Source organism: Maylandia zebra, linkage group LG14 (genome assembly GCF_041146795.1).
Source record: "Maylandia zebra isolate NMK-2024a linkage group LG14, Mzebra_GT3a, whole genome shotgun sequence".
Lineage (NCBI taxonomy): Eukaryota > Metazoa > Chordata > Actinopteri > Cichliformes > Cichlidae > Maylandia > Maylandia zebra.
This window is the reverse complement of record NC_135180.1, coordinates 8,671,870-8,699,142: the sequence shown is the minus strand read 5'-3', so window position 1 is coordinate 8,699,142 and position 27,273 is coordinate 8,671,870. Positions and strand designations below refer to the sequence as shown.

General features: G+C 41.5%; 3 protein-coding genes across 3 annotated transcripts; 2 read left to right on the top strand and 1 right to left on the bottom strand.

Annotated features, from left to right (window-relative positions):
* Positions 1-9,189: 9,189 nt before the first annotated feature.
* LOC101473426 (lysophosphatidic acid receptor 6) lies at positions 9,190-10,634 on the top strand. Its single transcript, XM_024799689.2, has one exon. The coding sequence runs from the start codon at positions 9,582-9,584 to the stop codon at positions 10,428-10,430; it is 849 nt and encodes a 282-aa protein (XP_024655457.2). The 5' UTR covers positions 9,190-9,581; the 3' UTR covers positions 10,431-10,634.
* A 5,647-nt stretch (positions 10,635-16,281) lies between these two features.
* On the top strand, positions 16,282-19,181 carry LOC101464256 (lysophosphatidic acid receptor 6-like). The gene has a single exon (XM_004562791.3). It carries the CDS (start codon positions 16,333-16,335, stop codon positions 17,179-17,181), a length of 849 nt encoding a protein of 282 aa, XP_004562848.2. The 5' UTR covers positions 16,282-16,332; the 3' UTR covers positions 17,182-19,181.
* Positions 19,182-20,575: 1,394 nt separating this feature from the next.
* itm2ca (integral membrane protein 2Ca) lies at positions 20,576-26,020 on the bottom strand. Its single transcript, XM_004562792.4, has 6 exons — positions 25,759-26,020; positions 23,974-24,117; positions 23,572-23,760; positions 22,432-22,542; positions 21,800-21,950; positions 20,576-21,637 (listed from the first exon to the last, which is right to left on the bottom strand). The coding sequence occupies exons 1-6, from the start codon at positions 25,849-25,851 to the stop codon at positions 21,546-21,548; spliced, it is 780 nt and encodes a 259-aa protein (XP_004562849.1). The 5' UTR covers positions 25,852-26,020; the 3' UTR covers positions 20,576-21,545.
* Between the last annotated feature and the right edge of the window lie 1,253 nt (positions 26,021-27,273).

The following is a 27,273-nucleotide window of genomic DNA, read 5'->3' as shown; positions in this document are numbered from 1 at the left end:
GATACAAGTGATTGCTCAAAATGAATTTTAGTGGCAGCCCTGTGACATACTAGCGACCTGTCCAAGGTATACCCTGCCTGTCACCCTATGGTAGCTCGAATAGGCTCCAGCACCCCTTCAACCCTGAATTGGATAAATAGAGGTGAATGGATGGAGATTTTAGTTGCCACTATATCAGCCCACCTTATGGCACATCATTTAGAGAGGGAGCTGCTGCTGCTTTGCTCTGTATGGCTCTTTCTAAAATTAAGCCCATGTGTTTCATTGTGGTAATTTGTGCTGTCCAATTGTGATAGATATAGTGTCACATATAAAACTCTCCCACTGCCTGTTACAACTGCTGACAGCTAAATCAATCTTAGCATGTTAGTTATGCTGTGCTCGCCTTTCTTTTGAAAGAAATTTGTGAAGAATGAATTTCCCTTACTTGCTGCCTTTTCTCCCGCTTGTTTTGTTTTGATTCTTTGATTTTGCTTTGATTTGTTTCATCCATGTGCAGTGAAATTGATTTCATTTAGTTAGGTTAAATCTCCTGTAGATACGTTTCTATTGGTATTGTTAAACAAATGTTAGCTTGTGTATGTCGCAGTAATGTTGGGCTAATATATGTCAAAGTGTATAAAGATTTTAAATAAAACAAATATTTGTTGTTTACACAGATGCTTTTTTGTTTTGTTTGTTTTCTTTTGTGTAACAGCAAAATGTACATTACTTAACTGTCCTGTAGCTGATGCGGTGTTTCCTGGAGGAAAAGATTATAAAAGGATGAAGAATTCTTTTTCTACAGTTAAAGCTGAAGATTCATAAAACTTCCAGAAATACCAGTAAAGTTCACCAATGTTTGACTGGTGTTTGCTATAGATCGTGCATTATGCAGTTTTCTGTGATGTCAGAGTTTATAAAAATGGTGGCATGGAACAATTTAGGTTTATATTTTAATTTTGTGCTGAATACATTTGCTGTTTAACTTGGTTAACATGTGACCATGCACAGAGTGGTCAGTAGAAGAAGGTTTAACTCAGCTGACATAGCTGCAGATGAAGATGCAGATACATGGTACTGGACTGTGAGCACGGGGCCCACTAAAGGATGTTGGAACCTTGTGCCACCTTCACAAAACCTTTTCCTGACAGTTTGATAACTAACATGCACAGGAATAGCCTGCTGGAGGTCATTCTGTGGGAGTCTGGCAGCTCCTCCTAGTAGAAATGAGCAGACACAGATCTTGCCCTTTAGGGTGAGGCCTTTCTATGGCCCTGTCCAACTCTCTTTGTGCAACCTCCCATCTCCTGGTATCTCCTCCATATACTCAAGACTGAGCTCGGAGACACAGCAAACCTTCTTGCATGGATGTGCCATCCTGGAGGAGTTGGACTACCTGTGCAACCAGAATTGGCTGTAAGCATCTGGGCTACCAGCAGTGACAAGAACAGTAGCTAAAAACCAAACAAAAGGAAAATCAGTCAGGAGGGAAAGTAGAGAAATGGTCTGTGGATACTGTGGCTCTCCAGTGCACCTGTTGCCACTTTTATTTATCATCACCATATGTGATGATGGCGCACAAGCGCCACATATTTAAATGTTTTCCAGAAAAAGACTCCAAACGAGGAACATTCACTGTGTCCAGTCTAATCATTTATCATCACGCTGCCACATTTAAGAAATTGTTTCTTGTTCTTCTGTTTAGTTTTAGCACAGGTTATCTACTGTAATAACATGTCTTTACCTGTTTATTCAAACTGATCATCTCTCTTCAAAACTTACAAACGTATTAAAGGTAACTGAAAACAAACCATCTGGCATCCATCAATGTAAATTCACATAAGCCTAGGCCCTGTAATGTTTCATACTTTTTATTTATTTCATGTAAAATTACGCTCTCTTTTTTTTTAGACAGTCCATATTTCATTTTTATGTGTACAGCTGAACAGTGACGAAAAATATCTTATTTAAGTATAAGATGGGGAAAATCCCTAAATTACACAATACTTAAAATAACAAAACTCTAAAAATTTAATTGACTTGTTATTTGTTTTATTTTCAATGTTCTTGAAAGTGAAAAAAAAAAGTGAGGGAAGGAAATAAGGCAAGCTGACTGCAGATTAGTGAACTTCAGTTTGGAAGCCATTTATGTGTGAACTTTATCATGGTCCTGCCTGCAGTGGAGTCACAGTGGTTACAATGGCCTAGATCAGGGGTGTCAAACTCAAATACACAGTGGGCCAAAATTCAAAACTGGAACAAAGTCGCGGGCTAACGTTAATATTTATTGAAAAAAGAATCTTCCTCTAGATATAAGAATGAATCTTTTCTTATGGATTCAAACAAGTTTTGCTGAAAAACTGAATATGGAACAAGCAAAGCTTAATACTAAACAATATATATATTAGCTGTATAATACCAGTAGGCCAGCTCTAATAGTAATTTGGTATGGCTTCGCGGGCCAAATGTAATTAGGCTGTGGGCCAAATTTGGCCCGCGGGTCAGAGTTTGACACCTATGGCCTAGATTAAAAACGCAACTCAAAAATAATACTGTCATTTCCAATATTTCTAAACCATCATGATCTGAGGCTGCAGATTGTGTGAGACCAATCAGTGAGCACCAGAATGAAGACGACACAGGAGAGATTGGTAAAAGAAAACAAGACGTTTATTTTGTATTTTGGCTGACACAATAAACAAGACAAACCTAAATGCAACAGGGAACCTGAACTGGGAAAATACTTTATAGAAGCAGGGGCGATTTTAGCTCATTTTTGGGGGTGCTTCAGCATTTTGGGGGTGCTTCATCACACCCCAAAATAAATCAAAGCACCCCCAAAGATTTCTTACTTTTTTTTGAAAATATTTGCTGTTTGTGGGACACACTACTAAAAATATAAAAAGCATACAGTACTTACTTGAGATGGAACATTTTAACAACAAAAGTATAGATAACCCCTCCCCCCTCCCAAAATGGTTTGTTCCAGCTCGGCTCTCCCCTGCTCTGGCTCTAGCACCGTTGCTGCCAGAGCAATAGTGGCTGAGCGGAGGTGGGAGTGCCTGGCTTAAAACAGGACATGTTTTTTTTTTTGTTTTGTTTTGGGTTTTTTTCCCATTTCAATTATTTATTTTTACCAGTGAAACCAATATAACATCTCCACATTCACAAATATACATTTCTGACATTCGAAAACAAAACAAAAACAAATCAGCGACCAATATAGCCACCTTTCTTTGCAAGGACACTCAAAAGCCTGCCATCCATGGATTCTGTCCGTGTTTTGATCTGTTCACCATCAACATTGCGTGCAGCAGCAACCACAGCCTCCCAGACACTGTTCAGAGAGGTGTACTGTTTTCCCTCCTTGTAAATCTCACATTTGATGATGGACCACAGGTTCTCAATGGGGTTCAGATCAGGTGAACGAGGTGGCCATGTCATTAGTTTTTCTTCTTTTATACCCTTTCTTGCCAGCCACGCTGTGGAGTACTTGGACGCGTGTGATGGAGCATTGTCCTGCATGAAAATCATGTTTTTCTTGAAGGATGCAGACTTCTTCCTGTACCACTGCTTGAAGAAGGTGTCTTCCAGAAACTGGCAGTAGGACTGGGAGTTGAGCTTGACTCCATCCTCAACCCGAAAAGGCCCCACAAGCTCATCTTTGATGATACCAGCCCAAACCAGTACTCCACCTCCACCTTGCTGGCGTCTGAGTCGGACTGGAGCTCTCTGCCCTTTACCAATCCAGCCACGAGCCCGTCCATCTGGCCCATCAAGACTCACTCTCATTTCATCAGTCCATAAAACCTTAGAAAAACCAGTCTTGAGATATTTCTTGGCCCAGTCTTGATGTTTCAGCTTGTGTGTCTTGTTCAGTGGTGGTCGTCTTTCAGCCTTTCTTACCTTGGCCATGTCTCTGAGTATTGCACACCTTGTGCTTTTGGGCACTCCAGTGATGTTGCAGCTCTGAAATATGGCCAAACTGGTGGCAAGTGGCATCTTGGCAGCTGCACGCTTGACTTTTCTCAGTTCATGGGCAGTTATTTTGCGCCTTGGTTTTTCCACACGCTTCTTGCGACCCTGTTGACTATTTTGTTTTTTTTTTGTTTTTTGTGTCCCGTTTGGATCTTTAGCCATCAGAATTGTTGTCTTAAGGCCAAGAAAGATGCCAAGCGGATTTATTTTACCAAGTGGATCATCATGGCCTTGCCATATTGGTCCATTTGATTGACCTTTATTATAATTATGAATTTATTTTATTTTCAGTTGCTACAAACGGGACAGACATGACTGGGGGATAGGACAGGGAGAGAGAATGAAAGAAAGAGAGGGAGAGAAAGAAAACCAAAGGGGAGAAGAGACGGTGAGAAGGGGGAGAAGGAAGAAAGAAAAACAAACAAAACACCTGGGTCACCTGTATGGAGAAAAAAAACAGAAGAGAAAGCAAACAACAAAGAGCAACATAATAAAAAAAAACAGCACCATCACAATAAACTAGCTAGCAGTAGATATCAGTAGATACTAAATAATAAACGATATTGTGCAGCACGCAAGATAGACAGCGTACAATGTGCTTTGAGGCAGCAGCCAAGAAAGCTGTAGTCCGCGTCTGTGAATACCCGTGTGTACACCTGTGTGCATACCTGTGTGGATCAGCATGCTTGCATTCCAAAGGTTTCTCCATGTAACGATCTGCTAGGGAGTGTGGGGAGCCACAGCCCCGTCCTCCAGGGTATGAAGCAGGTATGGAGGAGATCAAAACTCCAGACATCCAGAGGCCCCCAGAACACAAGAGACCAAGGAAGACCAACAGAGGGGCAGCCGCGCCACTGTCCCAGTAAGAGCTGAGGAGAGTCCCAGATGAGGGCTCACTCAGCAGCCGCGGAGCAGAAGCCAGGGGGAGTTGCAGTGACGCGCCCGTGAGCTCCGCCGGCACCCAGCTGTGCCTGAGTGACCGAGCCCCAGGCCGAGAGGCCGGGGGCACCCCACCTCCGAAGTGGCCCGAGCGAGCCCCAGGCTCCAGGCCCCGATAAGCGGCCGCCAAGGAGTGAGCCGGTGTGTACCCGGACGCCCACCCCCAGACACAAAGAACCACCAACGCACCGACACCTGAGGGAGTCCGCCACTGGCAGGGGAAGTGGTGGGTGGAGATAGGCCTCCAAACCTTGGAGGGCCTGAGATGTCCCCAGAGAGGTGGCGTCTGATACCCAACCTGACATATAGACACAGACATATAGGCACACACAGACACAAACATCCATCCCCACCCTCATGCTCTCATATGCACTTACTCCACACTCAACCAACGTGGAGACAGACATAAAGAGACGCTGTACACACGATCACACTCCCCAAGCGTACTCTACGAACCGGGTCTAGGTACCCTTGCCCCTGGAGGGGGGAACTGCACCCAGACCCAGGTGGTGGTGGTCTTCTCTCACCCCCGTTCTCTGCGGCCTGCTGGAGCGGGGGGGCTAGGAGGAGTTGGCCGTCCAACTGCGGTCTGGAGTGTGGGGCCTCCCTGCTGCTGCGGAGTCGGGGCGGTCTGCCTCTCCCCACCGCAGGGAAAAGGGTAACACCACCTGGGAAACAGGACATGTTAGCTGCATTTAACTTTCAGTTACTCTTTATATAGTTAGGTAGGAGTCAGGCCATGTTTCTTTTTAGCTGAAAAAACATTATAACAGGTAACCTGCAGTGTTGAAAACTTCCGACGATGTTTGCTACCCTACAACTACTCTGTAGTAAAACCAGCGCTATTTGACTGTCCTGTTGATGTCATTGAAATGTATATAGCCTATTTAAAATCTAAAACTTAACATTGTCCGTAGCCTGCTGTTGTTACCACTGTCCTGTTTGAAATGTAATGAGAGAAACTGGTTATTTTGTCATATGTGCATGTACCGATATTGAACCCAAGGTACTAACTAGCTAACTGACTGGATGCCCATTAACCTTATAGCTCCTGTTCTGTGTGTGTGTGTGTGTGTGTGTGTGTGTGTGTGTGTGTGTGTGTGTGTGTGTGTACACAGAGAGACAGCCAGGCTCATAATGGATATGAGGAAGTTTTTTCAAAAGAAGGAGCCACATTCTGTCATGGTCTGCGGTGGGTGGCTGGAATTTCCATAAGGCTCCTGAACTGACCTGGGATCCGCCCCTGGGCAGGGCCAACTCCAGCTCCTGCACACCTGGAGCCTATTGCAGGCAATCAAGCCAGAGGGATTTAAACCACACGTTGATGTTCATTCACTGCCAGTTTGTCATCAACACATGTTGGTAACAGGCCTTATACTTCAAGTGCTTGCTGTGATCTATCTTGTTAACAAGACTCTTGTGCTGCAGTTGCTGTATTCACCTTGGCTCACGCTCCACCTCCCGACTCAGGATACCAAGCAATCATTTTGAAAATCTCTCTGTGCCTCACCTGCCTGCCCTCCTGCCATCACACTCCATCTGAAGCCCCGGATCTCAGGCCAGCCTTTCCACGCCACTCAGCCTCCCCCTGGATTCTCATCACCCCCCTCTCAACACTCCATGTCCCCTACTGCAAGTAAGAATTGCTACTCTTACAACTGGCCACTTCAGAGCTGCCTCCAGAATCAGAATCAGAAAGGGTTTTATTGCCAAATGTTGAGCAGGTTTACAACATTAGGAAATTGCTGCAGTGCTTCAGTGCAAACATACTGTCATAAATTACGCTTAAATAGACATGAGAATAAGAATTAAAAGTGCTAAGTAGATATATACATGAGTGTAGGTGGTGATCAGTGCCAAACATGGAATGATGCAGTGAACACAGCGTAGGGTCATGTGTTAGTGGTGGGAACAGTCATACGGTTATTGTTCATGTGTCCAACAGCAGAGGGGAAGAAACTGTTCTTATGGCGAGAGGTTCTGGTGCGAATGGACCGGAGCCTCCTGCCTGAGGGGAGCAGGTCAAACAGACTGTGTCCAGGGTGAGAAGGGTCAGCTGAGATCCGAGCTGCACGCCTCCACTACCTCCCTAACTCCTCTATCTTCTCTCTTCAGTGTGACTGTTCCCTGCGCAGCTCCACTCCGCATCTCAGGCCTCATTCCCTCGCCCTAGCCACGTTCCCCAGGCCACGCCTCGTCAAACTCCACGTCTTATTGTTTTGTTTTGTTTTTTGTCTTTGCTATCTTTTCTTTTTTTGCACTTAAGCCTAATAAATTGTTACATCATCTGCTGTCTCTGCTCTGGGTTTCTGCACCTGAGTCCTGTTCAGTACATGCCACTCGGCCCCATGACACATTCAGGTAAAAGTGTAAGATCAAATGATCCATCAATAACGGATAATGTTGGATCAGTGTTTCAATATTTGTATCCTTTATTAGATGTACATGTGGTTTGGTTATTTGCCTTTTGGTTGAAAATACACTGAGAGAGGACTTTTTTATTAGTGATCTTAATAGTATTTTTTTAATCTAATTGAATACAATCTATTTGTGTATGAATGTCAGTCCAAAGAGGAAAGAGGGGAACATGAGGAGAAAGTACAAGGTCAGGCAGAACCAGGTAAGAAAACAGACAGGGAGTACTAACAGGCAAAACAGAAACTGTTAAACTGGCAAAGGGGGGGGGGGGGGGAAACAACTAATTTTACTCATACAATCTGGAAGTTGTGTTCTCCCTATATTAAAGCTGCTCTACAGAATCTGCAAAACAAACTGGGTTGTCAGCCCTGGCACTGCATTACCATATTGAGCTTCAGTCAGAGGAAGTCACGGTTACCAAAGACTTTTTGAAGCTCAAGAGTGAGGCTGGTGCCATTCCAGATATGTTAACATTGTACAATCTTCTGGATAATCAGATCTTCCCCACACTGAAAACTGTTATTCAGGTTGCCCTAACAAACCCAGTTAGCAGCTGTAGCTGTGAGAGGTCATTTAGTTTCTTGAGTCAGCTCCATACCTGGCTGAGAAGGACCATGGGTCAAAGCAGACTCCAGCAGAGATGAGAAAGAGATGCTTGAGAGACTTGACCACCAAAATGTGATAGACAGATTTGCCAACCTCAAGGTGAGGCGACATAGGTTAAAAGAAAAGAAAAAATCTGCAGAGCCATAGTAGCATCTGCAGTAAAGATCTTTTCATACATTATATACATTGTACCATAGGCCAAGGTGTCTCAGTTTTCTAATTTTTTAATAATATTTTGTACATTTCAAGGACTCTTCTATTTTTGGAGTGTATTTTTTTACGTATCCGTATTATATTATACATACACTTTAAAAGTGAATCTGTCCAAAAATGCACTCAGTTTACTTTTTACTCACTATGAGCATCATTTTCATCATCAGTTTGTTTGTTTGTTTTTTATTCCAATCCATTCTTCTTTAGCAGCATTTAAATAACCTTTATCAGATTTGATGGTTTTGTTACAGACTTGTCAAAAAAGTGTTTTGCTTTTCTTTCACAACTGTGGGGATTAAATTGTGTTAAAATGTACAAAACAGTGATGTCATGTTTTGTGACGAGGACCCAGGCACAGAGAGATTTGATGAATTTAAGAATCTTATGATTTAATAAAGAAATTTGCAGACTTGCACAGAGAGGGTAAAATTATGATAACTGATAATGGAGATGAAGACAACAGACAATGAGGACAGGGAGGAACAGGGGTTTAAATGCACCAAGGAGACAGTCAGAGGGAACTTGGGACAACTGGAGACATTTAGGGATGCAGGGACTAACAGAGACAGGGAAGAAGTCTCATCGTGATGAGTAAAGTTTACCTTGCCTGGATGGGCAGCTCTCTGGGTGCTCAGCACCCCCAAAGCTCTGATCCTAGAATCGCCCCAGTATAGAAGTAAAGTTTATATTACAAAAAACCCCTCCCCCATTAAAATAAACTCAGAGACATTAAAAGAACTAAACTCAAGACTAAATGTAACGGTCTTTTGCATTTGATGTTTGTTAAGCTGTATGTCTGGATTTTGTTCTTTGCGCCCTCTGGTGGTGAATTGTGTAGGGTACAGCTTGATCTCCTCCCAGTTTCCTTTTTTGCTAACGCACATGGTGTCTGCATGCTGCAGCTCACAGTTAGCTCCACACATGGAGAAAATATCGTTCAAAGAGTAGAAATAATTGAGAAAGAAGATGGAGGATAAGGCAATAAGGCCATAAAGGACTATTTAGCACCTCCTGGATGTCAGCACATGAGGTTTGTGTGTTTTAAATGTTTTGTTTTCTGTAATTAAGGACTTTTGATTGATTGGCACTAAGTACAAGAGCGCATTTTGATGTGATGTTTTGTTTATTGTTTGTCCGTGAGCAGTTCTCACGGGTTGCCAAGAACAGAATAACCCCTGTTCTATAACTACATCGTGCGTACGTCAATCCTTGAGGGTGCTACACTAAACCACTGCAAAGGAAAGAATCAAGAATATAAAAATACACTCAAAATGCACAAATATAGAGGCAGAGCTTATGAGATGAGCTTGAGTTTCCTGTAGTGTGACTAGCTACAGTGACAAACTAGTCACGCCTCACTCACAAACAAAAACCACACAAAGAGGAACCTTTGCTGCTCGGCTTCAGTTCTTTAAAAAGGACATTCAGACATTTCTTTTCTCATCATGAACACATCAAACAGCTCCACAGAAGATGACCGGGTTTATGCTGGGATCTTTGGCTGCATTATGGTGATAGGTCTGCCACTGAATGCAGTCTCACTGTGGATTCTTCTTCGCCGCCACAGCCTCAAATCACCCAACGCTGTCTTCATGGTGAACCTGGCACTCTCAGACCTGCTAGCAATCATGTCTTTGCCCATGAGGATCTACCATCATGCAACAGGCACTCCGCTGGGAATTATCACATGCCTCTTCAGCGTAATAATCTTTCGCAAAAACCTCCGCTCCAGCGCCTCCTTCATCACCTTCATAAGCATGGACCGACTGCTGGCTGTGGTTTATCCTCTGAGGTCTCGCCATCTTCGGACCTCGTGCAATGCCTGGAAAGGAGCAGCGCTGGTCTGGGGGTTTTTCCTGGTGGTAAATATCCCAGAGGGCATAGGATTTTTTAAACACTTACAGAACCACACAGATCACATTTGTTTTCAATCTCATTATTATAAAAGTGTAACACGATCAGCAATTATTTACCTTCAGATTGTGTTACTGGTCACAATGCTAGCAGTCAACATTGTGTGCACCGTTATGGTTTCCTGGACTCTACACAAACATCTCAGTGACTCTGCAAAGGTCAGAAACAAGGTGAACGTAATGCTGATTTTTGCCATCAACTTGCTTATATTCTGCACATGTTTTCTGCCCATGCCACTACACGCAGTTACAAAAAGCAAAACCAGTATAACCCCACTGGCATGTCTGACTGTTTTGAACTGCTGTCTGGATCCACTGACGTATTATTTTTCTTTTGACTCCTTCTGGAAGAAAAAAGAGGACACGGGAAGAGAACTATAGATTAGTGACCTGCTAGAGTTGCTATCAGATGTCCCACGATACATGCCTGTTTTTTGTTTTTTTTTTGTTTTTGTTTTTTACAAAGTAGCTCGTTTGTGCACAAGATTCTTAAGTAGTTCAACCACATGCACAGTTTTCAGCAGTTCAAGGTTCTTTATTTGTCACATGTATAGTTATACAAGTATAACACACAGTGAAATGTAGCCTGACATGCTCCTCGACATGTGCAAAAAAAATTGGGGGGGGGGGGGGGGGGGGGGGGGTGTAGAGGAAGAACATTATATATATATATGTATATACATTGGGTGTGCAGTAGTAGCAGCAAGCAGGTGAATTCTGTACGTTAATATGAATAGACATCTGACATCTGACTATTTTACAGTTAACCATCAATGTTCATTTCTTCAGTAACATTTGTGTAAAAGCCAGAAAGTAAAAGAATAAAAGCCTTGGCTTGGCCTAGTGGTTTCATGTTTTATTTTCACTGCAACATGAAAACCTCAACCACAGGAAGACCGGTGGCTCATCTGCTTTACTAGAAACTGTGAAAAAAGGCAGCTGCAACACTGGAACTAAGATGTTATTTTTGTCAAGTTCAGTTAATATCTCAATCAGTATCATGTAATAAGTTTGTCAGAATTAACAATCTGACATGAGAAGATGTATTCAGACACACTGAAGTTTTTTTCTTAAAGCCTTCTCCTGAAGTATTTCTCATGCAGTTGAGAAAAACAGTGTAGAGAAAAAAAATCACATAATTCATTAAATCTACTTTATATTTGTTCACTTCACAACTGACGAAGCAGCTTGTCTAAATCAGTTAGAGACTTTTTTTTAAAAAAAGCTTCTGGAAGTCACCGCTTGTTGAACTAAATACTGTCAGGACATGAAACAAACCACCTTTTAACAAACAGATAAGAAAAACAGAAGAAAAATTGTGTTTTTTCGTCTTTTTAGTCAGACTAGCTGCTTTGTTTTTGTGATAAGTTGTCTCCTTGTACATTTTTCAGTTGCATGAAAGACAGGTCAGTAATGTGGTATAAAAAGAGCATCTTAGAAAGGAAGAGTTTCATCAATCTATAAAAACTGCATCTCTAAATTGTGAAAAAAAATCAGAATAACATCCCTCAATGTAAAATTGTAAAGGCTTGAATATCTCATAATCTACAATACATAACACCATCAATGCATTATGAGAATGTGGAGGAATCTCTGTGCGCAAGGGACAAAGCCCAAAATCAACATTGCAGTCCTGTGATTTTCAGGCCTTAATATAGCACTGCATTACAAAAAAGTATGCCTGTGTCATGGAAATCACTGCATGGGAACACTTGCAGAAATTGCTGTATGTGAATCATAATCATAATTTACTGTGCCAACGACAAATCCAAGTTAAAGAAAAAGAAGAACATGGTCCAGGAACACCACCATCTTCTCTGGGCAAAATCCATTTAAAATGCACAAATTGAAAAACTTTTCTATGGTCAGATCAATTCTCTGGACTAAAGAAGAGATGGGCCTTCTAAAGGTTACACTTCTGATGGTATGGGTGTGCATTACTGACCATGAAATTGGCAACTTGCACATCTGGAAAGGCACCATCAATGCTGATAGTTATATACAGATTTTAGAGCAATGCTCTAAATGTTGATGACATTTTTTCAGAGAATTTGTTGCATAAGACAGTGATAAATAACATACTGGCTCTATTACAGCAGTGTGGCTTCATAGTAGAAGAGTCTTTTTTTTAGATCAGTTGCTGCCATCAAATTTAAAATGGGCTAATATTTGTCTTTAAAAGGTACATTTTCTCAGTTTAAACACTTGGTATGTTTTCTATGTTTTTTTGTGAATTGTTTATGAGTTCAAGAGTTTTTCATTTGGGGCTGTTTTTCATCTGCCTGAAACACACTTGCTTCCACAAAAAAGCCTCTCTAACCTTATGGCTGATTTAGTCCAATATACAATAATGTTACATTCTGCTTGATATTAGGGTTGCTAAGGTTTCATTTGAAACTTCTGTCGATACAAGTGATTGCTCAAAATGAATTTTAGTGGCAGCCCTGTGACATACTAGCGACCTGTCCAAGGTATATCCTGCCTGTCACCCTATGGTAGCTCGAATAGGCTCCAGCACCCCTTCAACCCTGAATTGGATAAATAGAGGTGAATGGATGGAGATTTTAGTTGCCACTATATCAGCCCACCTTATGGCACATCATTTAGAGAGGGAGCTGCTGCTGCTTTGCTCTGTATGGCTCTTTCTAAAATTAAGCCCATGTGTTTCATTGTGGTAATTTGTGCTGTCTAATTGTGATAGATATAGTGTCACATATAAAACTCTCCCACTGCCTGTTACAACTGCTGACAGCTAAATCAATCTTAGCATGTTAGTTATGCTGTGCTCGCCTTTCTTTTGAAAGAAATTTGTGAAGAATGAATTTCCCTTACTTGCTGCCTTTTCTCCCGCTTGTTTTGTTTTGATTCTTTGATTTTGCTTTGATTTGTTTCATCCATGTGCAGTGAAATGGATTTCATTTAGTTAGGTTAAATCTCCTGTAGATACGTTTCTATTGGTATTGTTAAACAAATGTTAGCTTGTGTATGTCGCAGTAATGTTGGGCTAATATATGTCAAAGTGTATAAAGATTTTAAATAAAACAAATATTTGTTGTTTACACAGATGCTTTTTTGTTTTGTTTGTTTTCTTTTGTGTAACAGCAAAATGTACATTACTTAACTGTCCTGTAGCTGATGCGGTGTTTCCTGGAGGAAAAGATTATAAAAGGATGAAGAATTCTTTTTCTACAGTTAAAGCTGAAGATTCATAAAACTTCCAGAAATACCAGTAAAGTTCACCAATGTTTGACTGGTGTTTGCTATAGATTCTGCATTATCCACTTTTCTGTGATGTGACCATGCACAGAGTGGTCAGTAGAAGAAGGTTTAACTCAGCTGACATAGCTGCAGATGAAGATGCAGATACATGGTACTGGACTGTGAGCACGGGGCCCACTAAAGGATGTTGGAACCTTGTGCCACCTTCACAAAGCCTTTTCCTGACAGTTTGATAACTAACATGCACAGGAATAGCCTGCTGGAGGTCATTCTGTGGGAGTCTGGCAGCTCCTCCTAGTAGAAATGAGCAGACACAGATCTTGCCCTTTAGGGTGAGGCCTTTCTATGGCCCTGTCCAACTCTCTTTGTGCAACCTCCCATCTCCTGGTATCTCCTCCATATACTCAAGACTGAGCTCGGAGACACAGCAAACCTTCTTGCATGGATGTGCCATCCTGGAGGAGTTGGACTACCTGTGCAACCAGAATTGGCTGTAAGCATCTGGGCTACCAGCAGTGACAAGGACAGTAGCTAAAAACCAAACAAAAGGAAAATCAGTCAGGAGGGAAAGTAGAGAAATGGTCTGTGGACACTGTGGCTCTCCAGTGCACCTGTTGCCACTTTTATTTATCATCACCATATGTGATGATGGCGCACAAGCGCCACATATTTAAATGTTTTCCAGAAAAAGACTCCAAACGAGGAACATTCACTGTGTCCAGTCTAATCATTTATCATCACGCTGCCACATTTAAGAAATTGTTTCCTGTTCTTCTGTTTAGTTTTAGCACAGGTTATCTACTGTAATAACATGTCTTTACCTGTTTATTCAAACTGATCATCTCTCTTCAAAACTTACAAACGTATTAAAGGTAACTGAAAACAAACCATCTGGCATCCATCAATGTAAATTCACATAAGCCTAGGCCCTGTAATGTTTCATACTTTTTATTTATTTCATGTAAAATTACGCTTTGTTTTTTTTTCTTTTTTTAGACCGATCATATCTCAGTTTTACAGGTCCTTCTTAAAAAATCAGCATATTGTGATAAAGTGCATTTTTTTTCTGTAATGTACTGATAAACATTAGACTTTCATATATTTTAGATTCATTACACACAACTGAAGTAGTTCAAACCTTTTATTGTTTTAATATTGATGATTTTGGCAAACAGCTCATGAAAACCCAAAATTCCTATCTCACAAAAATTCTGACCAATAAAAGAAAAGTGTTTTTACTACAAAAAAAGTCAACCTTCAAATAATCATGTTCAGTTATGCACTCAATACTTGGTCGGGAATCCTTTCTCAGAAATGACTGCTTCAATGCAGCGTGGCATGGAGGCAATCAGCCTGTGGCACTGCTGAGGTGTTATGGAGGCCCAGGATGCTTCGATAGCGGCCTTAAGCTCATCCAGAGTGTTGGGTCTTGCGTCTCTCAACTTTCTCTTCACAATATCCCACAGATTCTCTATGGGGTTCAGGTCAGGAGAGTTGGCAGGCCAATTGAGCACAGTAATACCATGGTCAGTAAACCATTTACCAGTGGTTTTGGCACTGTGAGCAGGCGCCAGGTCGTGCTGAAAAATGTAATCTTCATCTCCATAAAGCTTTTCAGCAGATGGAATCATGAATAGGTCCCCCAAGATCTGGAATCGGTTCTTCTCCACAATCTTCCTCAGGGTCCGGTCACCTCTTCTCATTGTGCAGCGTTTTCTGCCACACTTTTTCCTTCCCACAGACTTCCCACTGAGGTGCCTTGATACAGCACTCTGGGAACAGCCTATTCGTTCAGAAATTTCTTTCTGTGTCTTACCCTCCTGCTTGAGGGTGTCAATGATGGCCTTCTGGACAGCAGTCAGGGCGGCAGTCTTACCCATGATTGCGGTTTTGAGTAATGAACCAGGCTGGGAGTTTTTAAAAGCCTCAGGAATCTTTTGCAGGTGTTTAGAGTTAATTCGTTGATTCAGATGATTAGGTTAATAGCTCGTTTAGAGAACCTTTTCATGATATGCTAATTTTTTGAGATAGGAAATTTGGGTTTTCATGAGCTGTATGCCAAAATCATCAATATTAAAACAATGAAAGGCTTGAACTACTTCAGTTGTGTGTAATGAATCTAAAATATATGAAAGTCTAATGTTTATCAGTACATTACCGAAAATAATGAACTTTATCACAATATGCTGATTTTTTGAGAAGGACCTGTATGTGTACAGCTGAACATTGACGAAAAATGTCTGATTTAAGTATAAGATGGGGAAAATCCCTAAATTACACAATACTTAAAATAACAAAACTCTAAAAATTTAATTGACTATTATTTTTTATTTGTTTTATTTTCAATGTTCTTGAAAGTTAAAAAAAAAAAGTGAGGGAAGGAAATAAGGCAAGCTGACTGCAGATTAGTGAACTTCAGTTTGGAAGCCGTTCATGTGTGAATTCTATCATGGTCCTGCCTGCAGTGGAGGCACAGTGGTTGCAATAGCCTAGATTAAAGACTCAAAAATAATACTGTCATTTCCAATATTTCTAAACCATCATGATCTGAGGCTGCAGATTGTGTGAGACCAATCAGCGAGGACCAGAATGAAGACCACACAGGAGAAATTGGTAAAAGAAAACAAGACGTTTATTTTGTATTTTGGCTGACACAAACCTGACCTGGGAAAATACTTTATAGAAGTAAAGTTTATATTACAAAAAAAACCATCCCCCAAATAAATAAACTCAGAGACATTAAAAGAACTAAACTCAAGACTAAACCATATTGCAAAGGAAAGAATCAAGAATCTAAAAATAAACTCATTACAGTCAGAGCGTATTAAAAATGTGTATTACAGGAATCATAATCAGAGATCCTATCTTCAAAGCACAAATATAGAGGCAGAGCTTATGAGGTGAGATGAGATGAGATGAGATGAGCTTGAGTTTCCTGTAGTGTGACTAGTCACAGTCACAAACTAGGCACGCCTCACTCACAAACAAAAACCACACAAAGAGGAACCTTTGCCACACTGCTTCAGTTCTTTAAAAAGGACATTCAGACATTTCTTTTCTCATCATGAACACATCAAACAGCTCCACAGAAGATGACCGGGTTTATGCTGGGATCTTTGGCTGCATTATGGTGATAGGTCTGCCACTGAATGCAGTCTCACTGTGGATTCTTCTTCGCCGCCACAGCCTCAAATCACCCAACGCTGTCTTCATGGTGAACCTGGCACTCTCAGACCTGCTAGCCATCTTCTCTTTGCCCATGAGGATCTACCATCATGCAACAGGCACCCCGCTGGGAATTATCACATGCCTCTTCAGCGTAATAATCTTTCGCAACAACATTCGCTCCAGCGCCTCCTTCATCACCTTCATAAGTGTGGACCGACTGCTGGCTGTGGTTTATCCTCTGAGGTCTCGCCATCTTCGGACCTCGTGCAATGCCTGGAAAGGAGCAGCGCTGGTCTGGGGGTTTTTGCTGGTGGTAAATATCCCAGAGGCCAAAGGATTTTTAGAACACTTACAGAACCACACAGATCACATTTGTTTTGAACTTCATGAATATAAAAGTGTAACACGATCAGCAATTATTTACCTTCAGATTGTGTTACTGGTCACAATGCTAGCAGTCAACATTGTGTGCACCGTTATGGTTTCTTGGACTCTACACAAACATCTCAGTGACTCTGCAAAGGTCAGAAACAAGGTGAACGTAATGCTGATTTTTGCCATCAACTTGCTTATATTCTGCACATGTTTTCTGCCCATGCCACTACACATACTTACAAAAAGCAAAACCAGCATAACTCCACTGGCATGTCTGATTGTTTTGAGCTGCTGTCTGGATCCACTGATGTATTATTTTTCTTTTGACTCCTTCTGGAAGAAAAAAGAGGACGTGGGAAGAAAACTATAGATTAGTGACCTGCTAGAGTTGCTATCAGATGTCCCATGATACATGCCTGTTTTTTGTTTTTGTTTTTTACAAAGTAGCTCGTTTGTGCACAAGATTCTTAAGTAGTTCAACCACATGCACAGTTTTCAGCAGTTAACCATCAATGTTCATTTCTTCAGTAACATTTGTGTCAAGCCCAGAAAGTGAAGGAGTGAAAGAGGCTTGGCCTAGTGGTTTCATGTTCTATTTTCGCTGCAACATGAAAGCCTCAACCACAGATCGGTGGCTGACTTACTAGAAACTGTGAAAAAAGTCACCTGCAACACTTTTTTGTGTTTGCAAAACTGCGTCCTTACTTGTCTTCAGTTTACATGAAGTCAATATCCTGATCAGTATCATGTAATAAGTTTGTCAGATTTAACACTCTGACATGAGAAGATGTCCCCTCCCCCCAGAAAAAACAGAGTCTTCCAGAAGTCACGTGTGTGGAACTACATACTGTCAGGGACATGAAACAAACAACCTTTTCTCATATCGTTGTTGCTTTGGCCTAATATTTAATCAAGACGTATAAGAGTAATATCAATCTCCTCATTTCTCTTTTGGCAAATAAAACAGCATATACATAAGAATAACTCTGACAGATGGGTGTGTGTACGCATGTAAAGTACCACATGAATGAATAATGTTGAGGATAGATTAAGAATAATTAAACATTCAGCAGAAAAGCTGGTTTAAAATTGACTAATCACAATATTTTGTAAATATTTTTGAAAACATTACATACAGCACTGTTTAAGCCCATCTCTTCTGTATATTTTAAGTCCTTTCATAAGACTCAGGCCTTTGTTTTTTTTTGCGAGTGCCTCAGTAGTGGAGCCAACGGCTCAAGGCCTAATTAAGTCCCACCAGATGGAAGGGTGTTGGTGTAAGCCTACAACAGACTGTAAGACGACTGATTATCTCATCTGCAGATTTAAAATTATCCAAAGGTTATCACTGAAAATGCTATTAGACACTGAAGATTGGTTGAATTTCCCAGACTGGCCATTACATTTTACTGTTGTTAATGTTTACTATTGTACACGAAAGTTGATTGTGTCATATTCAATATAGTCATCATTTGCCAAGACCTAGTGATCATAATTGACTACAACTGGTAGTTTCTACTTGCCAGGATATAAGGACCAAGTTATCTGGACGTGTCACCACTTTGCCAAGTCTTGGAAGAAGGCCCAAACCGTTACATTCTGCTGGGATGAAATTGGTTTCGATGTTGAGGAACAACCCAGAAACCACAAAAGTTCAACTGTGGCATGAACAGGAAAGTGCTGTAATACTAGGGCCAATGTCCAGTGAGTTTTACTTCATGGTGAACTGAGAAGGTTTCAGAAAAAAAACCCTGCTACAAAATCAACACTTTCAAGCTGAAATTTACACCTGCCCACACGAACAGGACAAATGACTTCTGCAGTTTTACCAGTCAAAGAAACAATGATTGAGTTATTTGGCCACAATGGCAAGAGGTATGCTTGTTTAGGTATGTTTAAACCTGAGGCTTTCAAACCTAAGAACACTGTATCAGACATCAAGCATGGTGGTGGCAGCACTTCTGTTGTGCATGGAGTAATGAAGAACAAATGTCATGATCCTATGTCTTTGACACAGTTTGTGAGTTTATGATGGTTTTGTGAATCTTTCTTTTGGATTGAACAGATTTTCATCTTCTTGTCCTGTATTAGTTAGTCTGTAGTTTTGTATTTCCTAGTGCATCTGTGTTTAATATTTCTATTTTTTAGTTTTTGCCTGCTCTCATGTCTGTTCTGTCTTCAGCATCTCCTGCTGCTTTCTGTTGTGTGTTTTTTCTCTCCAGTCTGTCGTGTGTTTCCATGTTTATCCCCGTCCTAATGTCAAGCTTTTGTGTCCTTGTCTCAGTCTCTCGTCTCTTGTTTTTTGTTGTGTGTTTTCAGGTCTCCCGGTTCTGAGTTTCCAAGTTTAGCTTTTTACCTGATGTCTTGTATTTTTTTATACCATTTTTGAAACTTTTAAGTCACAGCATTAAAGTTGCTTTTTTTTCAAGTCATATCCTCGACTCAGAGTCCTGCATTTGGGTCCTAGTCTGCCTGCCACACAGCCATGAATGACATTCAGATTCTTCAGCTTCACCTCAAATCAACACCTAGCTGTTTGAAACTTGGACACAGTTGGGTGTTCCAGTTGGACAATGATCTCAAAGACACATTAAAACTGGTTAATCAATAAAGCAGTCTATCATTAAGGTTCTGGAATTACCAGCACTATAGAAAATTTGTGGACTATGGTTAAAATGAACTCCATCAATCTGCCAGAATTACAATAGAAGCTTTTTCATGGCTACCAAAAGCATCTTGCCAAAGTGCAACTTGCTAAGGACATTAATAGAGCCTGTATGAGCGTTTACGTATAGCTTTGACCCTGTGTGGATTGGAGAAAATCCCCCAAAAAGTCAAATGTCTGCAGTCAGTACTTGAGGCTTTTTTAAAGTCATTAAAGACAGAATTCATTAAAGGTTATCTGATGACATGATGGCATCAGATAACAATGTACAAGCTCTACTTCCAATATAAATAGAAAAGATAATCCTGAGACCAAAAGCAGTGGTTGAATCACAGTGGCTACGTCCATGTTTTATCCCATCTGTGTAATACAGTCATCATTTCTTCTAATATTACCCTACATTAACCTACTACAAGTTTCACACAGCATGTAGTTCAAATCACTGACAAAGACTGGAAGATGTAAAAAGCAACTATAAGGCGCATATGTCAAATACAAATAGCAGTTAAGAGCGATTTCATTATGCAACACAAATAACCAACACATCAAAGTCACCTCTTTTACTTTAAGAGATTTCTTTAGAAAATCTAGGGAGATTTTATGTTTTTGATTAATGGTGACTGGAAATGTAGTTGCTGGCAGAGCTGCAGGTTCACACGAGGATTTTACTATAGAAATGTTTAAATCGGTACAGAACACAAAATAGAAACCGTAAAATGAAAAATACTGGCAGCAGCCAGCGTCGACCCTCAGCCTCCTACTGGATGCTCCCATGGTATCGAATTCAAAATCCTTTGTCAGCTTTTTCTCCAGTTATCGCATTCACAGAATTTTCAAAAAACTTGACCTCTGACCTCCAACCTCGAAGTCTAGGTCACTGAGATTAAAATTTGTCGAAGATACACCTACGCTGTCACTTTGAAACTCCTGCATCGCTTCTTTCTTGAGTCATCGTATTCACAAATTTGGGTGTCAACATTGCTTGCCCACCCACCCGTATGGTGACAACAAAACCCCCTTAGTCTTTTTACATTCATAAGATACTGACTGAAGCCTAGTAACGTTTGAAATAAAGTAACATATGCCTCAACTCAGTCATTTTTTTTTTTACTACTTTATTCACAGACAGATTTCATTGGCAGACAAAATATACAGATCACAGTTGGTTTTGTTCATCTAACATATAATACGCTCCCTTTCACTTGTTTTGACTTTAGTCCAGTCTCTGACTCTGGACTAAGGCTTTAAACGTGGTTTTACAAAACATTCTAAGAGTGCTGTTTCTCTTATACATAAACACATGCAAGGGAAAACAAAGGTTAGTCTAAAACGATTCAGAAAAGTAGTGGGGACGGGGGGGGGGGGGGGGGAAGAGAGAGAGAAGAAAAAGTGTGACAAATTAGAGGTCAAAAAGAAATATGGGTCTGTGTTTCAGGGGCAGAATATTATTCCCAAAGAAGAAAAATAGTAAGTGTAATGCCCAATGCAGCCTGGTCTAAAGTCTACTGTGCGATAGTGCTTTTTAACAGGATGAAGGCAGAAGCGAGGAAGCAACAGGTAAGCAAGAGGCTAAAGATGCAAGCAAGCTACTAGTCATCAACAGTTACATTACACTGAACATGAGAAAATATAAATAAATGAATCCATGTTTGCTCAGGAAGGCAATACCTCATGCTTTGTGTAGATAACTAAGGAAAACAACGTAACCTCAAGGGGAGCACAACAAAACAACATGGGGAGAAAGTCGTCTCCCCCGGCAACGGTAACCATCATACAAATCCCCAAAGAGGAGATGTCTTGAAATCATTATTTTTGGCTTAAGGCCTTTGCTACATGGAAAATCCTGTGACATAACCAGCAGCTTAGTATTGCATCACACTTTAGGGTAAATATTACCTAATTCGAAACAGAATAAAGGGGAGGTACTGAAATAAAATTAAAAACAAAACAAAAACAAGTAAAGTGCAACTCAGACATGATCAGATCCACAGGAGGTTGCTACAGTGGCTGGAGACATGACTGGTGATGTGCCTTTGTGTGGGCGGGAATCTCACAGATGACAGTCGCGTTTACGCTTCATCGCAGATAACCGTCTCCACCACAAATGTATTCTCAAAGTGGCGGATGTGGTGGCAGTCCTTCGTGTCACGCTTGTTGATGCCTATGAGGGAAAATGGGGCGAGACACAGAGAGGCGATCAGCCGAGTCGCTGAACTTCAGATACAATCACAGCTTAAACGATAAACCTCTTAATCCCCCAAAAGAAAACAAAAACACAGGCATGTATCAGCTCTTTTTAATGGCCCCATTAACCCCAACGTACGCCTGCGGGTGACGCGGCGGTTCAGGCGGTACGTGTCCTTCCCGTTGCACAGGCGATAGATGAAAGGTCCCAGCTGACGCATGTTGTGCACTTTGCCGGTCACCACCATCTCTTCATGGATGATGTAGGTCTGAGGCAAGTATGTGCCCTTCTGCAAGAGACACAGTAACAAGCTCGGTGGGAACACAAAGGGGCTGATGATGCTGCAATACTAATTCTTGAGGGGGCTGACATCTGTGGAAATTTTCCCGAGTGACTTTTAATGCTGGCAAATTGTAGCAGAGGAATATTTCCAGTTAAACAACACCAAAATGGTGTATTAACTCAAATTAATTTTAACTTTGCCAAAAGTATCAACTCCTTCGAACATCAGCAAAGAAGGTTAAATTTTTTTTTCTTTAAATTAAAAAGCTTGGGAAGCTTCGACAGACTTACTAAGCCATGCTAGTTGTTAGTGTGTCCACATAATAAGCAGTGTATCAATACATCACAGAGTACACCAACGATATTACAAATAAAGGAAGAAAAGAAGTGGGGTGGTTTTCTTCTTATTCATTTCTTACACTGCTAAATATGTTAGCTTCCAGCATTTGGTAACAGCTGGAGATGTCGCCTAAGATTGGCTGTGTTACCTTGACATTGATAAGCAGCTCCCAGAGGTTGCGCGGAGGCATCACAATGGTGGTGTTGAGCTCGATAACGTAGCACTTGTCCAGAGCAATGTCATGATATGCAGTCAGTCCCTGGAAACAACAACAAAGCAATCTAATTATGACCAGTTCTCCATTACTGTAGAGTCTTTAGCTTACAATGTAAAGCACCTTTAGCTGACTAGAATTTCATTTGGTGCTTTAACAATAAAATTAAACTCTCATTCTCATTTAAAAACAAAAGCAGGTCAGTATTTCACTGACTGAACTTTGATATTTAAAGTAAGTCAGTAATGTTAGCTTTTCTGTATATTTTGCAACTTTTGTGGTTGAAAGATAAAGCCAACGTGGAATCGGTGAAGACCGCAGTTCCTCAAAAGGCCACTTGTTTACAACACAGTTTTGTGTTTTGTAAAAAAAAAATAAAAAAAATAAATAAAAAAAAAAAAATTGTAAAAAGCCTTAAATATGAATGATTATCAGGCTCACTGTATAAGTGCATGGGGCTACATCATTTATTTACTTATTTTCTCAGCACCAAGTAGCAGGTGTCTGTGTCTGCAGTGCAATAAACCCATGTCGTCTATGGATGCACTTTGCTAACAAAGCTAGTTAGCATTAGACGACAGCTTTGCACTTTGGCCAAATGAGCAATGAGTATACAGTATAGTTAGAGTCCACTTTCTGCTAGCTGTATGCTTCTTTCCGATGCTCTGCACTCATTCCCTCTGATGCAGCCGAATGAGCAATGAAATCTGCCTCATGTTCATATTTTCCCCCAATTCTTGTCAGCTGACAAAGACAACGAATATGAAGTCTTGTTTTTAAAGCAGCCTATGAGCTGTGTGGAAAAACTCTAGCTGTTCTATACTCCTGGACTGCAGATTTTCATGAACTCAGACAAACTCCATGTTCACATTTACTAGAAGAAGAAAAAAAAAGAAGTTATCATACTGAAAAAATGTTACAACCCACATTTTGGCTCAGAACTGCATCTATGTGTGTTGTATTTGAGGCTGAAACTTGAAATAGACATTCTGGAGACATGCGAGTGTGGCGTTAATGGGTCTTTAAGGGGTAGAATATCAGACCTATATGTAACATGTGTATATTTGTCCTCACTCTGTGGAAATCATGGATTATATCAGCAGGGTCACTTCCTCCAAAGTGAGGCACGGGCACAGTGATCTTCTCGTAGTTGTCGGCCAGGTAGATGCCGACATTCTCCTCCAACTCCTGACGGCCACGCAGCGGAGCGTACACAGAGTCTTCATACAGCACCCTGCAGTGAAACAAGTTCTCCTCTGGGATCTACACACATGCACACAGATCAGCTTTTAATGCAACACAGCAGCCAAGAAACACGACTGCAGCAACATTATCCGTCTCAGATGGCAGTGATTACAATTATTTATTGTTTTTAAAAAGAAGAACATTTTCCCCCCCATTTTTTAGTGCAGTGTTTCATTGCAAGGCCAACAAGGGCACACATATGGCACACTGCAGAGCATAATCGAGTCTTACATGAGGTATGAAGTAGTAGCGGTAGACAAAGATGGAGGCTAAAACCAGACCAGCCATGAAGACCACCAGACCAAACGTCAGGCAGCACAGGCCATTGAGAGGAGACTTCTTGGGCCGCAGGGGTAGGACCAGCTCCTCCTCATCCTGGAGGACACCACAAATGCATACATTAAAACTTCGAGAAGTGCACAGAGCAGCATTTCTAGCCAGCTTCGATTCGATCGCGTGACGGGTGGCTGAAAAGAAATCTGAATTTAACTGCAGGAATTAGCAGCACGGATCTCGGACAGGAGGAACGGCTGACGGAGACGGCGGGTAATGAAAACTTGACTTAGATAGTGAGTAATCTTCCCAGACGCCTCCAGTCTCGCAGCCCATCTGCTGATGCCACGCACCCAGCCAGTGTTTGGAGGGTGGCACTACACACAGTTAGTCATTGTTGTAAAAGGAAACGCGCACACACACAGCGAGTGGCTACTATCTGAGAACTGGCTCAGCGAATTACTGTAGATGTGCTGCAGAGTAACTACAGCAGGAGAAATTATCTTGTGAAAAGCAGACTGTAAGGAAACAAAGGGCTGCTATTCTTAGCTGGAGCTATGAAGGGAAAAATAACAACTGTGTGCATGTGAAAAAAAAAAAGACTCTTTGAGGATACCTCAAAGAAAAATGATGGCAACTGTGTTTGCCTGTGTTCCTATTATTATTATTTTTTTTTAAAGGGAGATGACTTCAAAATGCTTGAAAGCTTTCACCAACCACCCCCCTCACCCCACCAACATTGCGTGGTATGGCCCGAGTGCCTAATTTCAGGACACCGCTTTTGCTATTTGAGCTGAATTTGATTCTTCAAGCCTTTGTTCTTTGGAGGGAGCATTTGGAGGGTGCACAAGGATGTGTGAAGGCAGACTTTTGCAAGTTCTTTGTGTTCCTCCGTCCCACTGAGATGGGATCGTGGCAGCAGCTGAGTGCGTGTCACACCATGAGGCCTTGTCTGTCTGTCTGTCTCCTGTTCAGTACATTTGGAGGAGCGCAAGTCACTCAGGGGCCGCAGCTCTGCACTCCTGCGATATTCACTTCCTATGCAATGCCGGACGCCTCCTCTGTATTCTGTCGGTGTTTGTCGTCTCTGCTGCTCAGCCATGTATTTTTTTAATAAGAGTGATGCAGGGGGATTCCGCAGCACAGCAAACTTCAGGACTCCGCAGCTCTGCCTCCCTTTAGAGCTGTGACAAATAATCCTGCATGCGCTGCAAGCCTCGGCAACCCATCTGCCATTTTGTCATCCCAAAGCTCTGCATTTCTTGCATTCTACCCCCCCCCCCCCCCCCCTTTTTTTTTTTTTACCCCCCCTACCCTTTTTTGAAAGCTTGGGGGTTTTGTTTTTGTTGAATACATCAGCACTGCAGGGGAAATCGACAGATAAACCAAGTACAAAGCCTTTAAATTGGTACATTGTGGCTTTTTGCTGTGCTTTTTGCACATTGGAATAACTTGCATCAAACGTGCACAAAGCGCGCTGGCGCACAGGAAAGCGTCACAGCAATGACATGTTTTTGTTCCCAACCAAATGTCGATAGATGCTGTCAAAAAAAGGGGAAAAAAAAATCCCCCTGCTGCTGCTCATGACCGAGCAGGTGCAGGCTGCCCTGCGGACCAAGCAGGCAGGTGAGCCTGCTGGACACACAGCAGGCATCGCGTTACATAAAGACCATCTACACACAAGAGTTGATATCATGCTCGATTATAATGGGTTAAATGTGAACAGGCGACTCTTTTGCTCACCATCGGATGAGGAATGAGGATCTCGGTCTTGTCGCCATCGCTCTCTTTTTCCACTTTCTGTCCCGAGACAGCCTGGAAACTGATCTTCACCATGGCTCCGGGGTAGTGGGGCGGTCACTGCTCGCCTGTCTATCCGCTGCAGGTGACTTCACTCTCGGGCTGTGTTGACGATAGCTGGCCACCTTTCTCAGACAGATCCCTTACTCTCGCCCTCTTTTCTGCTGTCACCACCGGGGTGCCTCTCTGTTTTTGTCTCTGCCCACCGGAAGTGTGCTTTTTTTAATCGTCCTTTAAAGGACCAATCTGCCGCTTTACTGTCTACTGTTCAGAGGAACAGCTTTATTAACGAGACAAACAGTTTCCACATAAAACTAAGGCTGTAGCTATAATGATATTTTATAATAATATATGCTGATATATTCAAACTTATCTACCCTCAGCTTAAATTTCTGCTTGAAATTATTAAAATCTTTTAAAATTAACTAAACCTATCAACAGAATATGAAGAAACGGCTAAAGTCTGTGTGCAAAATATCCATCTATCCATAATTAACCTAACCCCACTAATTGCATGTCTTTAGACTGCGGGATCAAGCCAGAGTACCCAGCGATAACCCACGCAGACACGGGGAGAACATGCAAACTCCACATAGAAAGGCCAGATGGTGGATTCAAAACCACGACCTTCTTTCTGTGAGGCAGAGTGGTAACCGTGCTATGTATGCACTGTGTTAAAGAAGTATGGAGTGGCCGCTGTACTACCACTTTGTACCACAAGATGATGTAGTGAGTAATTATTAGCCTTTTCTCACACTTCTGACCCTGATCTGGTTGTCTTCATCAGTGACTGTATGAAACGGTCATCGGTCTGCATTCACACACAGCTTAATGTGTTCATTTCTCAGCGTCTCAAACTTTTTCTCAGACTGGCTCTGATTTCATGCACATACATGATCTTGAAGAGCACTTTATGGTTTGACACTTAACTTTTGATACTTAAGTAGTGATAGGTCAGTTTTCCAACAACAGTATTTCTACACTGGAATATTGCTACGTGGTGTGGTATAGGTCCTGCCTTAATATAGCGAGAAACCAGGGTTCTGTTTCTTCAGGAATAGTTCTCCAAACTCCTTGAAGGACATTCAAAACGCTTCTTTGCATGTTTCTGCCTTTTGGTCTGTTCTCTGTTAAGATGACCCCACACTTCTTTCGTAATGTTGAGGTCCGGGTTCTAGGGACACCAATCCGTGACTTGTAGAAAAACACACAGTGGAACACTCTCTAGATATGGGTTTACTGCACTGGCAGAAAAATGAAATTACTGCCAATCAGATGCTTTCTAGATGATCTTTCACAGTGGATCAAAATCTGACAGTTGTGTGTTCGTAATTCCATCAATTTTGGTAAAATCACAAACCATGACAGACCCTCCACTGTGTTTTACAGACGACACTACATTCACTGTTCTACCTCTCGCCTGAAGTCCTCCATAAACATGGATTCAGACACCGTTTA